This window comes from Lissotriton vulgaris, chromosome 3_1 (assembly GCF_964263255.1).
Source record: "Lissotriton vulgaris chromosome 3_1, aLisVul1.2, whole genome shotgun sequence".
Taxonomy (NCBI): domain Eukaryota; kingdom Metazoa; phylum Chordata; class Amphibia; order Caudata; family Salamandridae; genus Lissotriton; species Lissotriton vulgaris.
Genome location: NC_141689.1, coordinates 1670321038 through 1670339979, shown reverse-complemented (window position 1 = coordinate 1670339979; position 18942 = coordinate 1670321038). Strand labels below are relative to the sequence as shown.

The 18942-nt window shown below is 42.1% G+C and overlaps 1 protein-coding gene across 13 annotated transcripts in view; it reads left to right on the top strand.

Moving 5' to 3' along the window:
* Positions 1–18942, top strand: part of CAMK2D (calcium/calmodulin dependent protein kinase II delta) — an 806647-nt gene that overhangs the window by 682590 nt on the left and 105115 nt on the right. For 4 of the 13 annotated variants that reach the window (XM_086962142.1, XM_086962138.1, XM_086962141.1 and 1 more), the window contains one exon: positions 4439–4519. The exons of the other annotated variants lie outside the window; for them this stretch is intronic. In XM_086962142.1, coding sequence (XP_086818268.1) covers positions 4439–4519 — 81 coding nt within the window. The remainder of the gene's footprint in view (positions 1–4438; positions 4520–18942) is intronic. 13 annotated transcript variants of the gene reach the window in all.

Below are 18942 nucleotides of genomic sequence, written 5' to 3'. Positions count from 1 at the left end.
TCCTGAGTTCAGATGCTCCTCACCACCAGGTCGCTCCACACCAGAGCTTCTTTGAAACACGAACAGTTTCAGTGCAATTCACGTAGATGAATGAGTGGACAGTTGGAGTGAATAGGGCTAAGCACAAACACATTCACATACCAACCATATATTGACCTCAGTCACTGGCTGAGCACCAGGGAACATCCAGACTTTAGGGAGAATGCATAAAATAGCAAGAGGCTATTGTAGATGTCTCCGTTGCCACCTTCTCGCCTTTTGCGATTAGCTATTGGTCTTTCAAGGGCCTCCATGTCTGTATTGACCGCTTTTCTCATTGTGATACCACCTAGGTGTGTCACAGGAGTAATCGGGCAGAAGTGTCCCACTTTATTTCTAGTAGGCCGATATCATAGTAGTTTTCCAATATTTGCCAGATGATGCAATATGTTTGTAGATCATGGCAACAGGTTCTGAAGAAAACTGCTCTTGTTTTTTAACATTTAATTATTTATATGAAAACTAAGCAACAGTTTAGTGCAATCTGTTAACGTTTATGTAAGTTCTTACCCTGCACCACCTACTTGAACATTGCTTGCCTTCTTGTACATGGTACCATGCCATTCATAAAGGTATGGAGTTCCTTGTAGCGGTGTATGTAGGCCACTAAATGTGTACTCTAGGTGGAGGGGAGGTGGGGAATACCTCCTTTCAGAACCAGGACCCTCACACACCCAGCAAGCTAGGTGTCATGCTTCATCATATGAGTTTGCTCCTCGTCGAGCCGGCGCGGCAATGCTCGACGGGCACCCATAAAGGGGCTCTTTATTGGAGATCTTTTGTTCGATGTATTGGTGTCGTGGGTGTGAGGGGCCTAGTAATGTGTAGATGTAGTAATTGATTGTAAAACAGGTCAGGGAACCCTTTGTGATAAATGTATTCTGTTCGGCTCCCACCCTGGTTAAAAGGATTAGAGGGGGGCAACTGTTTTATTATAAAGTGACAAATTTTGCTCAACCCCCAGATGGTCAACATGTTTCTCTCCTCAATAAGTCACAAAAGTGATCAGGTGGTGATTCCCCAGGACCGTGTGTATAATACAAACTATCTACAGTGAAAGGTATGGTGCAAATCTACCTACCAATAGTTCTACCTGAGGGTGATTACCCCGGAGAATGGCAGTCAACCTTAGATCAGTTGCTAGTACTGCCACATCAGTTGGCAGCGGAGTAAAGGACACTGAGATGTAGTGTCTCTACCTGCTCCCGTAGTGAGCTATCTCTCCGATCTACCCAGTCCGCTGCCGCCCGGAAGGTCGAGAAACATGTTGACCATCTGGGGGTTGAGCGAAATCTTTGTCACTTTATAACAAAACAGTCGCCCCCCTCTAATCCTTTTAACCAGGGTGGGAGACCAACAGAATAAATGTATCAAAAAAGGGTTCCCTGACCTGTTTTACATTAATTTCATACAACTACACATTACTAGGCCCCTCACACCCACGGCACCAATACAGCGAGAAGCAAAAGATCTCTGATAAAGAGCCCCTTTATGGGTGCCCCTCTTGCATTGCAGCGCCGGCTCGAAGAGGAGGAGACCCGTATGATGAAAGCATGAAGCGTGACACCTAGCTTGCTGGGTGTGTGAGGGTCCTAGTTCCGAACGGAGGTATTCCCCACCTCCACCTCCCCTCCACCTAGAGTTCACATTTAGTGGTCTACATACACCACTACAAGGAACTCCGTACCCTTCTGTCTTTTGGCTTACATTTGGGCATGTACATTGGACCTATATCAAGCCCTCTCTGTCCCTCCTTTTGTTGAGATAACTATGCCATTCATGTCACAGATCTGATGCCTTCGCACTGGTTGGCAGTAGAGTAGTGGCAGGACAATCAACAAAACTGACCATGCGCCCCGAGTTTTCCATATTCCAGATAATAAATTTAACAAAATGTCGAGCAAAGCAAAACATCTCTGGATGTTTATATCTGAGACCAGTAAACCTCTCCAGTTGCATTGCCCTCTTAAAGTGATTCCACTTCTGGCTCGCTTCTTTCACTAGCAAATAGGAGCCTTGAGTTCCACCGTGGAGACATCATGCCTGACCATTTATAAAGCACGTGAATTCTGTAGCATGGGGATTAGCAGTGCTGTCAGAAAATGAGTCACCTCACTTATTGTTGCACCATGTTCACTCTTTTCGCTTCCTAAGCTCGCTTTATTTCTTGCTTCCGAAGCTCCTGCGGACTGGAAAAATACCAGCACCTCATTTTTTTACAGATGCCTATTTTTGGGTTTTTTTTGCTAGCACTGTATGTTTTTTTAAATTTTAATTATGTAGCTTGCCAACCTATACCATGCATTTTTATGCATTAGGAATAGGGGGAGGTGCTTCGAAGCCTGCCTCCCGGTAAGATACCCATTTACATGAAAAAAAGACTAGTTTATGCAAAGCAAGCCTTCAAGTCCAGATATAGGAGTGTAAGATGATAAATCTTATCCTACTTCTGAGACAGGAGGTCAGGAACCTTCGAAACAACTTACATCTTGTCCCGGGACAGAGCAGGTACTCCCAAGATCGGATGTTCCTGGCCAAAGTGCTCTGTTGCTGAACCAAGAACTTGCAAAAGTGAAAGCATCTGAAAAAAGGTTGAAACTTAATTGCGTTTTGAATGTTTGAATGATGAGGGATGATATCATGGGTGAGAAGATGGAAATAGATTTTGGGGTTTCTTCAACATTCAGTTGCTGAAGCTTCTCAGCCATTAATAGTGATGTTTTGCTCCAATGTGTGCCAGATTATCATTTCAACAAGAGGGTCCTTGAGCCTGACTTTAAAGCCCCATGCAATACCTGTGGACAGGGAACCTTATTAGTTTTATATAAAGAGGATTTCAAGATGTATTCAGCTTGGGCTAGATTTCCTATTACTTATTGCAATCATACCATGCATTAGTGTAAGGCAGGGCGAAGGAATAAACCCACCCACAGGAAAGTGTAGTATCCTACTCATGAAGTTGATGGTCCACTGTGAAAATAGTATACACAACTGTCAAGTCTCCTCAAAATGTAAAGATCATATTAGAAAGTAGCCCTTGCAGCTGTATCTTACCTCTGATCAGAGTCAGCCTGAGAAGTGCGTTCTAAAGCAACTTCTGCTTGCAGTTTCCTCTTTAAAAAAAAAACTAAATTAGTGTAGTTTCGCTGTAAGTTCCATATAACATTATTGGATGATTGGTCAATTTTTTTGAGCATTCCGTTTTTTTTTTCAGGTAATCATATAGCAAGTGTATAAAAGTGCACAACTACATTTCATGAGGGGTTAAAAAAACAAGTTTCATCCCTTGACTGCATTTTGCATGTGAGCAGTAAGATATTATTCACTTGTAGAAGTGCTGCCACATTTTAAACACTTATGCTTCTGAGTGTGCTAGGAGTCTCATTTCTCAATGCATCAAAATGCCATGAAGTTGCAGCGCAATTTTGCCTCAGAGTTACTTAATGCTACTAGTATGGATTGTTCTCAAAGCAATTCTCGCGGCTTAGAATGTCATTCGTTTTAGTGCACACCCATACTTCTGCCTGAGGTGGCAAGAGCCTTTGCTCTGTAATGCTAAATGACTGAGCTTATTAAATCACCTACAAGTTAATTTTTCACTTAAAACCACACCAGTGTTCTGTTTTAGACTGCACTCTGCTTTTATCCTTTGCTAGTTCCAGGATAGACTTTGGTCTAGCCGGATATCCAGCTAGTCAAAACAGTTTACACTCTCGAGTAAAACTCAATTTATGGAGATAGAAAGTTTCAGTGTGCAATTTGCATTCGTACCCCAAGTACTTGGTTTTACCAACGTAAATCACCAAGTCTTTTTCGGTATAGTACTGTTCAAACCCCCTCAGTGTGCCTGGAGGACCACATTGTCTGAGATTTCTTGACATTTAAAAAAAGACTCTAAAGTCTGGCACCAAATCTGGAATTAATCGAAGCATTGGCAGTGAGCGGTCGGGAAATGTACTGGGCATTCTGTGCTCTGGCATCTGAACAGACATTTTTGCATACCTTCCTACACCCCCCCTCTGCTCATCCCCTCCTAAATCACACTGCATTTCCTACCAAGTTAATAACTTGTTTTGTTTATTTCAGATCTGTTCTCGATTTGCTGTATATTGTTTACATGCCATTCTCAGTTCTTTTGTTCTTTCCTTCCTCACACCTGCATGCCTCTTTACAGCCTTCCAAAGCGAGTGCGCCTCAGGGAGTTTCTGCTGTACTCACCGCTCCTCCTGCTTCTCTTCCTCCTCCTCTTCCATTTCTTCCTCCTCTTCATCTTGCTGGTCGCCATCTTTGCTGTGTCCCAGTGACTGCTCCATCTGCCAGGTCCTCCTGAAGATCCTGGTCGTGCTCTACATCTTCATCTTTGTTTGCTCATATATTGTGTTTCTTTCCATCAATTCAGCGGCCAAGTGCTCGGACAATGCAATCTCAAAGAGCCACTCTGAATCCGAGCCTTCTCAGACCACTTCATCTTCTGTCCAGTGTAAGTTGAGAGCCAGTAGCTGTAGCATTAAGCCGAGGGGATTCTAGGCTGTGGACTGTGGAGTTGGTAGACCAGAGTTATGAAGAATTTCTCTGCCACAGTTTGACGGTCTTTACTAACTGAGATTGACAAATTCAAGATTTTCAGATGTGTTCCACAGCTGTGTACTCCGTTCTCTCTGGTCCCTGTTAAAATTTGTTTTTGAAGTTGACAGCAGCCCACAGCCAGATCTTCAGCTATTTCAAAACACTTGCTCCATGTCCTATCATGGCTGTCATGCAGTGCAGTAACAGAGGTCTGTTTCTTTCTGCATGATGGCTGATTTTATACAGCTGCCTTGTCAATCTCTCCACTATATAATTTGAAAAACTTGATTGCTGTCTCTTATGTCCTCTCTTGGGGGAAACCTTTTTTTTTTTACTTTGAATAACGTTTAATAATTTGGCAAACAATGACTGCCTCTGCTGAGCTAAAGGAACCATTTAGCACATTGAAGATCAGTGAAAGCAAAAATCCATAGTTTGTGCAAACTTTATTAAACACTTTATAAACAGAAATAATACAACTGTATTAGGATACTACAAAAGACTTTAGCTTCTCTTGTTAAATTTTATTGAAACTCAGACATACTGAAATGAATATGTACTACTCAGCATTATGACTATCGGCTATTAGTGATAGAAGGGAACAATAAAGACAATATTCTCTTGCTGGAGTATTATGGGGGAGCTTCACAGAAGTAGTTGATAGTGATGAGCAGGAGAGTGGCTAACATGTCATGCGTGTGTGTTTATATTGTACTAGCTTTGTCAGTTACTTGGCCTTTGGTTTACAATTGTAATTTGCCCAGTGAGCTTTCTCTACTGCATAGCTAGTTCAGGCTTTGTATAAGAATTCATCTTCTCACTCTCTACTGGACTTCTTCCAAAAACGTTTACTCTGCAGTTCTTAAAATGGTTATTATCTGTGCATGTTTCAGATCAAACCAGTACACTATATCTCCAGTGGTGTGGAGTGGACTTTGAATGTGGTGGGGCATAAGTACCAGTGCCATGTTACACTGATTATGTGAAGTGAACATGGGGCCAATTTCCTAGATGGAGGGGCAGAAATTTCACCCTAAGGAAATTTGGGAAAAAACAGCCACATAATGCATTTTGGCGAAAAGTTCCTCATAAATGGAATAAAACTCCAAAGCTTCTCCTGGAACACTAATGAAATAGTCCCCTAATTTTGTAGTGTTGCAGATTGGCCTTCTCCCAAAAAATCCTGGAAAGAACGGAAAGAAAACAGTTATTTTTTCATGGGAGGGTCCCCTAACTTGGCAACAAAACTTATGGTATTGTTATCGAGGTTTGCAATTTCAGGTGCCCTATCATTTGTGAAAATGTCTTGGTCTTCACTTTTCCACATTACCATATATAGCCGACATAACTCATCCTTCACCAACCATCTATCCATCCACCCGCAGTCATCCGTTCACATCCCTCACTCAATTGTTTTGGCTAAAAAGCCACACAATGCGTAGAAGCATATCAAAAGAAAAAACACCTTGTATACAAAAACAAACTAAAAGAACAAGTTGAAATTCGAACTAAAAAAGAACATTTTGCCTTAAGGCGAGTTTCAGCAAAAAACACTAAAACATGGAACTAAACACCAGCTTGCAGCCATTCTGCCCATATATATTATAGGGTTTTCTGGGTAGGCACTAACCCTTTACACCTCCTTAAGTTTTCCATGCGGGTAACAGCCGATTTTTCTGTATGTTTCAGCTAGAGTATTAAGAAGTGACCTGACCCACAGCATGATAAGACGTAAAGCAATTATACCTAAGATGCAGTTCAATCCGAGTTCGCATCTTAATGCACCTAGTATAGTTTCTTCTCAAAACAATTCTCATGTCTTAGAATTTCATTAGTTTTAGTGCACACCCATACTTCTGCCTGAGGTGGCAAGAACCTTTGCTCTGTAATGCTAAATGACTGAGCTTATTAAATCACCTTCAAGTTAATTTTGCAACTTAAAACCACACCAGTGTTCTGTCTTAGACTGCACTCTGCTTTTATCCTTTGCTCGTTCCAGGATAGATTTTGGTCTAGCCGGATGAACAGCTAGTCAAAACAGTTTATGCACTCGAGTAAAACTCAATTTATGGAAATAGAAAGTTTGTGTGTATTTTAGATTTGTACCCCCAAGTACTTGGTTTTACCAATGCGTATCACCAAGTTCTTTTCTGTATAGTACTGTTCAAACCTCCTCAATCATGATGAATTGATATCTCCATACGTGGCACTAATACAGAATCTACGTACAAAAGGATTGCACTTATTTCTCTTCCCTGGATGGGCATGCCAAGATTCAGTCTATCCTTCTGGATACCTGCTAGCAGAAAACATAAGCTGAAGAATGGAGGGGACTTTACCTTGTCAGACCCCAGAGGGTCTTCTGAATACTTCAGTGACCCGCTCATCTCTCATTTTAACCTTTGCTGTTGTCTGCTTGTGCAGGCGCCACTGGACAAAGCCATGCAATCCGTATCCCCCGCCATCTTACAGCAAATCAAATACTGTTGAAAATCTCATCTCGACTTTTCCTTTCCTAAACCAAACCTGTGCATTGCACATGATATTGTTCCTACCTACCGACTCCTGTTTGCCAAGATCTTCAATAGATTTTTCTGCCTCCTTAAGCAAAGAGATCAGGGGATAGTTTGAAGAATCCGAGCAAAGACCTTTTTTGTAGAGAGGTTTAATTATATCAGTGCTTCAGACAGTCCATGACAAAGCCATAGCAGAAAATGGCATTACATGCTGATGCTAGTTCTAGGGCCCAGGTACGCATATTTGCTTGAAATAAATCTGTTTGAGCATTATTGGGTTTTTGAGCGGATCCTTAATCATTTTCACCACAAAACTGAGGGAACCAACTAGGTGATAAATACAAATAACTAAAATGCCGTCCCTATCTACTAGCTCTCATGTGCACCTCAAGGCAGTTCGGTCTCCCAAGTGTCCCCATGCTGCAATATCCCAAAAACATTTACTGTTCTTGTCCAAGGTTGGTGATTTCAGTGCATTCCAGTCTCTTTGCTGAACCTGCTTTTTTCACCCGATTAGGTACTTGTATTCTGTGTTTTGCCACCTCAAGTCCATTTTACCACCAGGGCTGATTTCAGAGCCTCTGTGGTCTGTTTAATAATAGTTTCTGAAACTCATCAGCTATAACATGACTGACATTTATGTTTATTTGTTAAACTTGAGATCACCAAGGATGAACAGCAAAAGACCGAGATGAGCGGTTATCAATCAGTCTCACAAATGTCTGAACCATGGGAAGCGCAGGGAGAGGATGCAGCCTAATGGCTAGAGTGGTAGACGTCAAAGCTGGGGCAGTGGGTTCAAGTCTCGGCAAGGGATGCTCAACATCCTGTGATTCTGGGCAAATCACTTAGTCTCCCCGTACCTAACCAAAAAAAATGAATGTGGTTGTCTGTAATGCAACTGGGGCTCATGTAAAGTGCTCTAATAACTTCAGGTGAAGTTCGCGCTATATAAAACACATCCCATGGCTTTGTGCTAAATTTTGCTTCCACCACCATTGGCTACACATTGTGCCATATAGACATAGTTGTCATCTTACCATCTTGATACTCTATGGCTATTTGTGAAAACAAGCTTTAGAACAGCTAGCATTTGCTCCATGGTTGCCAGATCTTCTTTGTTGCAATGCTAAGTTGGTCACAAGGATCTTGTGGTCGCTTTTCACTTTGCACCACATCTCCTTCCTAACATGATATTTTAAAGTTGGATACAATGGGCCTCTCAGCAGATTTCCCTCGAAACATACGTTTCAACTAGCTAAAGGACCTCCAAATGCCATTAAATCCGCAAAATCAACCCCTAGAAAGCAAGCTCAAATTCTGAACATGATGACAATCAGTTCATGATCGCTTGCTACAGTTTCTAATATGATCTCTTTCAAATACAGATCGTAATGTGTCTCTAGTTGGAACACTATATACTCAGCATATATTCACTCGGAACTCTGTTTTAGTTCGCAGCTATGCAATATATATTCCTGATTATACCCGAGGTGTTTCAATGTTAAGATCTTGGTAAATCTCATCTACACTCTAAAAATGATCATTTGTTAATGCACAAAACAATCAAAGAGCTCTTTTAATAACACCTTTGTTTATTCACCCATGCTTCTATTCTTGATAATGCATAGACTCATTGAGAGCTATACTTTTAATGAAGTCAGATTGTGACCTCACGATGAACTGATCTCATGCTTTCCAGTAGATGCAGCACCAAATGCTTCAATATGCCCATCAGAAACATTGTGTAATCTGTTGGAACCTTAGATGGACAAAAAGAGAAAGCTTGTGTAACAGCAGAAAGTTGTTAAACGTAAACATCGGGTAACAGCACTGTGGAAGGAAAATAATACTCACTAGGAACATTAGGCAACATTTAAAAACCATGCTTATTCGTAATTTATCTTGGTCAATTATTTCTAATTTAATGCTATTTCATATATTTTTCTGTATTGTCCATTTTTGTCACTTTTTGAAAATTCAATAAAATTATTCCGAAAAAAAAAAACATGCTATGGTTGTACAATACAAGGACATTCAAAATATTGTTCCATGCAACAATGACACTGGTTGTACAATACAATGACATTCAAAATATTGTTCCATGCAACAATGACCCTCATTGTATCAAAGTCATTGGCTATTGACTCTGAACATACAAGAGACTGCATTCATCATAGTTTTGTTCTGAAATAAAAATACACACCAGATCATCTTTTGTAGTGGTAAGAAATATTAACTTTGAAGATAGGCAGTTCATATAAGAGTGTTTTTTTTTAATCAACTCAGCAAGATTCTACAGCTTGAAAGGATTACATTCTAAAGGTTTTTTTTTCGTTCTGTCTTAAGAATACTTCGAATCTGTAGTACTAATCTTTATAAAGCAGTCACCCAAAGTTTTGTTGTTATTAATACTCCGTAAAATGTACAAAGCTCTTGCCCTTGATGATATGCAGTCACTCGGCGCTCAACCCCCTGAAATGTAGCAGCTATCTGTTCCTGGTAATGCCTAGGGTTACTCAGAGCTTTTGCTTGCACGTATAGTCCAAAAACATATAGACACCTAGACCTTAGATTCTAAAATGCCATTGTCACTTAAAGCTTACATCCGGTTGACAACCTAACTCGCATTAAACTCTACTCTTGATTATGTTCAGACTCAGTGTCACTGATGACTAAAACTCATATAGGTTGCTGCTCTGTTAAAGTGTATACAGATTTGTTCACTAAGATCTTTGTTCTTGATAATACCCTGAATAGTTCAGAGTCTTGCGCTTGACAATGCATCCATTTCCAAAGTTTGATTGTCAAAATCATACGGTAGAAATGAAATTCATTTTTTTTGCTCTGTTCCCTAGGATATTTTTAGTCGATTGTCTGCTTCATTGTGGGAAAGGATGGGCTCATATTTTAGATGAAGTATTTCTATCTGATCGGGCGTTTATAAAGTACTAGATGCAGATAAAGGCATCAGCTTAGTACTTTATTGGGTGAAAGGCATTCGATATCTAAGAATGTACTATTTGCGTGGCTGAGACCAAGTATAATCCAAGGGAGTGATAATCCAATTCTTCCATAAAACTCCTTGAAAGGGTTGATGGTGAAACTTTGATAGCTGGAAATGACCCAACCAAAGCAAATGCTTCTTGGGGTGGTTCAAGATGATGGACTATACATGTTTGAAGGAAGATAATATTCACTTGCAATGACTGTGAGCCTGGCTGAGAGAGAACTCATGTAGATTTGAAGAATACTTTCTTTAGACACTTACTTGCAGTGGGATACTTGAAAAAGATGATTCCCTAGTCTATGGTGAAATCCTTAGGTGGTCCTTTGATTCTTCGAATTGGAAGGATGGCATTCCAGAGCTATGAGGTCTGAAGAGCTCTTCCACGAAATCTTTGATACCTTTTGGAGTCAATGAAATGTACATGTGTTAAATAATTCTTTAGTCATTTATGCCATCCTCCACCTCCTGAATTGTTGTCACGGATGGCTGCTCCACAAAACCCTCACTAACAAGAGACTTCACCTTGGGGAAAAATGAACTATTTTATCTGTTTGAATGATAAATTCTCATAAAAATAGATTTCTTTTTGTACTGCTACTTGTAGTTTGAAAAAGAAATTAGAGATGCAAGTGATGCCCCTTCCAGAATGTTATTTAGCTTTAGAGACAGTTCGCCCCACATTAAATGTTCTGTGCTGATTTGTTGGATCACAGCAACATTACCTTTGTCTAAAACACTTCACCAATCTTGCAGTTTTCACCTCAGTGCCATCAGTAGTTTATTAGATAAGGCTATTGTGTTTGTCTGCTTGCTTGACAGCTGGCAATGCTAGTTAATGCTTGGAACACATGTTTCAAAACAATGAATTTAAAAGGCATAATCATACCATTTGCAGCCGGTGTTTACCCTATGTGGGGGTGCTGCAACACCCCCACACTGCTATTTCGAACTACTCTGCTTAAAGGGTATTGGGCCACCAAATGAGTCCACCTAAAGGATAGCTGGAAGCACACAAAAAGGTTTTCACAAAGGGTGGGTTCTTGCTTTCTTCCATTGGTGGATTTTGGGCTGTGATGTTTTTTTACATTCCTGAGGTCATTTGTTGTCCTCAAACCACTGCCATTCATTTAAGGGTTCAGGCATTTCAAAGCAATAGTTGCTAAATAGTCTCTTGTGTTGCACTGCTCAAATAGATCGAGCCTCAACCTGAATTCTTCCGAACTCACCCTAGTTGTCTCTGGAAACCGCAATAGTTAACATTAGTACTATAGTTCAATGTTTACTGTAAACCGGGCTGGACTAGGAACTCAAAGCAGAACTGGCTATTTTGTCGCGCCAGCCCCCAACTGGTGGGCTGAGGGCGGGGGGGAGCAGGGTGCCCTGCGGCTTTTGCTACTGGGGGCAGATAATGCAGTACTGCTGTAAAACCGGAACCTGCAGCTCCAAAACCAGCCCCCACCTTTCCTGCGTCCCAAGGAAATGCCTGATGCCTGCTATGGCCAGTCTGGCCCTGACTATAAATCTAGCACCTAGTACTATGGAGCTATAAAGGCTTAAAGGTTGGTATCTTGGGCCCTGATTACACTAGACATTCTAGTTTTCTTTCTAGTTCATGTTTTAAGTGTCCTTACTGCTAAAGTTTTTGTAACTTTCTAAAAGTTGAGCACTGATTAGACATTCAATTTATTAACTGTTATCTATTGTGCCACCCAGTAATTTGGATCTCTTAAGTCCCTGCACCTCATAAAGTAGGCAGTTACCTTGAGTGAAACATGTGATAAAAGGGAATTCTTACTCATTTAAATGGAGTGCAGGAGTGTTGTGTCCATGGCACAACAGTGGCTAATGACCTTTCCAACACATTGAAAGGCCCAGAAACCCCTTACTATCGATTGTTCCTACAGACCTGTCTTTACATTCTAAAACATTTTACCTAATGCATTTATAATCTCTACTATTTACCCCGTTTTTCTTTCTTTTTTTTTAAATAGTTTTGTTGGTCTTGAAAGTACTAAAGACAAACATTTCAACAACTAAGAACAAATCGCATACATAGAAGACATTTAAGTGTCACGCCATATTACCATAAATCCATACTCCTTCTCCCAACTGCCTTTTCTGTCACAAAGCCCCCCTCTATTCGTTCATCCCAATTCCCCACTACTCTCCGGCAGGATCAACCATTTATTGAGTGATGAATTCAGAGAGAACTCCTGTTCGTATTAACCATTTCCAGATACATCATTGAACTCTCTCTGGGTGCTCCATACTTTCACAAACTTCTGCAAGCACCCCCTCACATTATGCAATATTTCCTTCACCAACCTCCTTCAGCCCATGTTTCTATTCAATTGTGCATGGGATGGGGTGGTCCCAGATCCTCAGTCTTGTCACATGTCATGTACCCTTCATCTTCACCTGATTACCGAATGTCTAACTGTATTGTGAGAGAATCAGTTCATGTGCATGCCCAATAATGACATCTCACATTTGTGAGCCATAGTACTCTCCATCTTTTGGTTAAACCCCTGCTAAAAGTACTGAATTCTTGGGCATCCCCACAGTGTAGGAAAATAGCGTATTGGCATCACCACACCCTCTGAGATATTTATCATTAGCCGTTTTCTTAACTTTGCGCAGTAAGGTTCTTGTATAGTATACCCAATGGAGTATTGGTAACTGGCCCAGCCTGAACCCAGCCCTGAATGGTACCTCTCTGGATGCTTGCATGCCTCCACCCAATTCATATAATAGAATCCCTCAGGCTCCTGCTCCCATTTCTCTGTGAGCCCAAGAGAGCTATTGTTAATGAGTCTGCTGTAAATTTGTGAGACAGTATGCCTGCAAAGCGGAGCTGACAACACCCTTAATTCCAGTATGGACTATTCTAAATAGATCTTTTATTTGGTCAATCAATTTTTTCACCTGTACTGGAGCTCCTCAAGGCTATCATTCTACCCATGACCAATACTCCCCTAGTTCAGATGTTCTCAAGTGGCCCCACTGTTTGAAACCTTCCAGTTTATCTAAATCAGGCAGCAATCCGGAGTCCCACAGTGTGAGCCTTCTCAATCATCCAGCGGGTCTAGCCATGTTCTGATAACTCTTGTAGTGTGAGTCTGCCTATTCGTTTGGGCTCTTCCACCATACAGTGCTTGTAGATATCCTCTTGGCTCCATAGTCCTTCTATCTGCCTGGGCTATGGGATATTCTTGTGGAAGTCTAGCACAGTCATTTACCACATGTATATGGGAGGCCCAATAATATGTATATAGCTCCATGAGGCTGTTGCCCTTATCGTAGAGACTCCAACAAAGCATCAGCATCACAATCCTCTGTGTTTTCCCATTCACAGTAATGTCCTTTGAACACTATTCATTTTTACTAAAAGGATCTCTGGAATTCAATATGGGGAGTTTTGAAGCCTGTATAAAAATGTGGGATAACAATTCTTATTTAGAGTGCCGCTCTCCCAACCAGAGGGATAAGGAATTTCCTCCAGTGCTCCACATCAGCTCTGAACTCTTAAGGAGGGATATTAGATTTTGTTCTAGAACTTTAATGGGCATCCCCAAATGGCCCTAGGCTTCCTTTCTGTAAGGGGGAAACAAAATTGATTTATGCCAATTTATAGACACTCTGCCATAATCTGTTTCATTTCCAGAGCCCTGTATACTGAGTATTCAGGGTACGCTAAATATAAAAGATCAGCAGCATATAGGGAGGCAATTTCCTCCCAATCATCGTCCCACTTCAGCCCAACTGTTCCAGTGTCAGGGAAACAACCAACCGGGGGAAGAGCGGGCAATCCAGGCATGACCTCCTGAGGAAGAACCACAAATCATATCACCCACTCTCACCCCGGCTACTCTCTTTCTTTTACGACGGCTTGCAGATATGGCCACTTTAGAGAATCACATGCCTTTTCATGACCTAACACCAAGAAGGCTGATGGTTCTTTGATAGCATGTATTTTTGCAACACAGCCATCTAAATTTTAGTTCGGCCTACCTACAGGGCATGAAACCTAAGTGGTCCACATGGATCATTTTGTCAATTACTGTGAATTATTATTTGGTTGGCCAGCACTTTGGCCTGAATTTCAATCTCAAAGTTCAACAAGGAGATGGGCCTGTACGAGACACATTCCTCGACAAGTTTTCTAAGGTTGTATGTAAAAAATACAACCATTGACCTCAAATCCAGTCTTGATCTCCCTTCCCTTGTCTGTCACCATATAATAGTTGTTTAATAAGTTCAGCAAATGCAAATAAATTCCAGACTTTTGAGGAAATCGGGTAGAAAACCATTTGGTTTGGGGTTTTTCCTCTATTCAGTTGTTTGATTGCCGCCCCAATTTTGGTTACACTGGTCTTGTTCTTCAATGTATCCAAACATCCTGCATCAGTGAGGGTATCCAGATATTTGCCACAAACTTCTCTAGATCTTACTGTGTTTTCTCACCCGTGGCTCTATCCAGTGCTTCCAGGTAGTTCACAAATTAACCACAATACCAAGTGCCTATTCCACCACTTCCCCTAATCCCAAAATAACACCTCTCATCCATCTGTGGCTTGCCTCCCTTCAAGCTAAGTTTGCTAAAGCCCTTTGCGACCTTTCCTCTAGTAACATGTATTCCTCCCTTGCAATTGCAATGTAATGTCCCAGTTCGTTTGTAGGCTCAGCCATCTGCTCTGTATCCAATAGCAATTGTTTCTGATCAAGTTTATGCACCTCATCCTACCCAGCCATCCAACTGCCTGTAACTTATGCTACAACCTGCACCCTTATCACCGCTTTGTACACTTCCCAGAGGGTTACCTCAGAATGTACAGTTCTCTTGTTCTCTGCATAGTAAATATCAGTAACCTGTCTTAAGCCCTCCAGTGTCTCTCAGTTCCATAACTTCCAAATTCCCAACTTCCATCTCGAGGTAGCCCCGGACCTAGATTGCATAATTTTGGTGCATAGTGACAAGTGATCAGAAATTCTATGCACCAAATTCTCTCTTTATATATCTATACCCTTGAAGCATCAGGACCACTGTGTAAGCAAGCCTCCAATATGAGCCCCATATATTTGTTGTGTATGAATGACGTGTTGTAGATTGTGCCTGTTTACATACATCCAGTAGCTCCATGTCTCTAGTAAAATCATGTAGACATTTCCTTATTATAATTCTATTCAGATGCTCATTTAATATTAAGTTAAGGTCACCTCCTATAATGAGTAGGCTGTCCGGGACCTGCAGTCTGAGCGTTCCGAACTGCTTCAGGACCATGAATTGCAAGTTTGGTGGGGGCTCAAAGGATGGTACTGTAAGAGATTCCCTGTGGCGTCTCCCTGTTAGTACTACAGAACAGCCCATAGGGTCTACTCAAGGACAGTCATTCATTAGCAAGAGTGTTTTACCAGAATAATATTCTGCCACACCTAGATCCCATCGTGAACCCTGTGTGTGCCAGTACATTGCATTTTTCCCTGCCTAGAAAACCACGGTGATTACCTGTCATATGTGTTTCCCAAAGCAGATTCAGGTGGGGGTTGTCTTGTGAGGACATTTGCCACCATCCCACTTTTTATTGTATGACCAAGGTTGTTCACTTTGCACGACAATAACTTTTGTTCAACTCTCATATTTCTGCTAAATGATAGCATAATTGTTTGAGCCAGTTCAGTCAGAGTACCACACTACTGTGGCTGGTACCTACTTCTTGTCGGCTCCCATCATGGTAAAGCTACCTTTTCTGATTCCTCCAACCCTATTACTTCCAGCAATGGTCCTTGAACTACTCGCCTCTCCCAGTGCCTGAGGTGCCGGTCATCAACCCCTCCCCCATTCTTCACTTCATACTTAAGCTAGTAACTATGTGTAATTCACTTTACCCTAATGATCACATGCTCCTAGCTGAGGTGGGGTCTAGCGAGTTTCCTAAGAGTTCAAACATTGAAGCTTCTACTTTCTAATGTACTGTCTCTACATGTGTCAGCTTAATCAATGGCCTTTCCTGCAGTACTTCTGTTGTACAGTTCAGTGCACTCTAATGCACCCCCTCAGCAGGGATAAACAGTGGTTCCTCTATCCTCTGTCTCATCCCATGTTTCTGGGGGTCTAAACATCAGTATTTATTCCTCTTCCTTGAGTATTGCATGTCTCCCCCACTTCTCTGACCTGCAGGATTTATATGCAGCATGGAGTAGGACCACTTAAGGGGTCACTCATAGGCTGACGACCCGTTCCAGGGCAATGCGCCCAACTTCTTCTGTCCTCCTATCCATGTTGACCTAAGGGGACTGGGTCCTATTCCACTACACTGGTGATGGCGAAGGGCAATGCGTCCTTTTCAATTTTTTCCCTCAATGCTGTAGCAGATCCCCTGGACCTATCCTCTTATCTTCCTTCCTGCCTGCTTTGGAGGACCTGCTCTCTGGCTTTAGGGGATCGGTGCCCTATCTCACTGCAGCCAATTTCACAGCTGCTGCACCCACTCACAAGGGGTTCAACTACTGTCTCCAGCCTCTCTGGCACCAGGCCCACACATATACACTCCTCACTTTGGAAAATTGCATTTTAGTGGCACTCTGTGCGAGCATACTGTAGCCTTGCTTCAGCGGTCTACCCACCCTGCCATGTTTCTCTAAATTTTATTGTAAAAAAATCATATTAAGCAATCCTGCAACGGCTTTGGTCTTCCACTATGCTCAGTGGCTTAGGTATTTCTGAGTCCTAGGATATTTATATGATGTTGCCAAAGGCCAGCTCCCCCACTCTGAAAATTGTTCCCTTTTATGCACCACACTCTGTGGCTCAGGAGACCGTGCTATGACCGAGAAAACTAGATCTTGCCACTGAAGAACATCCATTTTACTGGGTTTAAAGTGAAGCTGGATAGATGAAAGCACAGCCAGCATTCTGCCATACAAACACATTATTCATCGTAAGGTGGTACAATATGCCCAAATGTTAGTGCTGTCCATCATGAATTTTCAGCCACAGAGGTCGCCAAAGCCAGCACTCTTGTTTAGTCTGTTTAATGGCATATGTTTTCAAATGTATGATCTACCTAAATCCATAGGAAGTGAAGGAAGCTGTGGGAATGGAAGGCAATGTTGCATGTTGGCCTCTTGTACAGTTGTTGCAGATTTCTGGATTCCATTGGTCGCTACCTTTTGTTAGCGGGCGGGTGGGGAAGCTTCAAAATGCCAGTCAGACCAACTAATGCTATGTGTATATGTGTAAGTGGGCGTGTTAGGAGAGTGACGTCAGGTTGGGCTATCTTGTGAAGTGTTTTCTTGGTCAGATGTTCAGCTGTTCAGTACCTTGTCTTTTCATTGTCTGGGCAGAAACAGCAGTGGCATGGGACTTGGGCTTCTATAGTAGCTCATGAGCTACTGAAGAAGAGAAGAAAAAAAGAAAATATACTTGTAAAGCGCACAGCTGCCCCAGCAACGGGGCGTCCCAGCGCTGTATAACGCAGTGGAACCCTTCCTGGCTCTCCCTGTGAGATGCCCCTCCTGGGCACCCCCAAGGTGAAGCCAGGCATCCCAGTGTTGTTGGGGCCATTGTGGAGGTTAAGCAAGCTATTGCCCACAGTTGCAGCGTGGGACCCATGATTAGAGTAGGCGCTGAGGTGAGAATTATCGAGTCCGCGGACATTGAGCCCAAGACCCTGCCGCGTCGGGACTTGAACCCTGGTCCCGGGCCTGATCTCTGCTTCAGAGTCTGCCGCTCTAACCAGTGAGCCACACTTCTCCACTGGGAGCTCTCCATCTACCTATAAGCAGCTCTCATGTGGGCAGCCCTCGCAGCTTTTGCTTGGTTTCATTAATATATGTAAGGAAAGTGATGAGCATGTATTCAAGATAAAAATGTGTATATTATCAGAACTTTTTCAGAAGATGTTTGGAAATAAGATGGTTGAATTTGCTAAATATATTTAAAGCGAATAAATGAATAATAAATCATGTTGGATTGAGGAGAACATATACTCATTACCGTGGGGACAGGGGGCAGCTATGTCTTTTATGTATTACCCATAAAGACTAATTTTTAACATTACTGCTAGCAAACCTTGCCTGATGCACTGAGGTGATCACTGCTGACAATCTTCCATGGGATGGCCACTAATTTAATTGTCTGGTATTGTTATTATTACAAGACTAATGTTCAATGACAATTAACCACAGGAACGAATAGCATACGTAGCTCGTACTACAGAAAAGATTGAAACCCCTCCAGTAGACACTGAACACTCACATGTTGCTGGACTTTTTCTACGTGAATCCAAGTCCTTCATACACTTTTATTCTCCAGTTCACATTTTCCTGGGACATGCAGGTAAGCAGGCCACAAATAAATCACTTGGTGAAGGTAAGCATAGTAGTGCCAGTGTAACAATTTGTCCCCAAACGTGACATTTGTGCAAGATACTTGGGATAGATTACTGTAGCTGTAGCTCACCATATGATGGTACTTTAGGGTTGAACTGAATCAGCTCGGGAGAAGTGTTTAGTCCTGCCTCCCACTCTACAATGCCGTGAACGGAACGGGGTCATGGGCGCAGGGTTGGGTGATGACATCCCATGCTCTTCTGAAATCAACCCAATATCCCACAGTCAACTGGGGAAAAAAGGAAAGAGCTTCAGAATGACCACGGTTGGACGGGCCTATAGGCTAATCGAGCAGTGCCTGATGGAGAGCTCTGACAGTTCAATGTGGGCCCATTTTATGGTGTGGCGGCTGGTTTATACAGTTGATTTCCCTGATCTGATATAACCACAAACCTTATCCCCAGCAAACGTAAATGCATA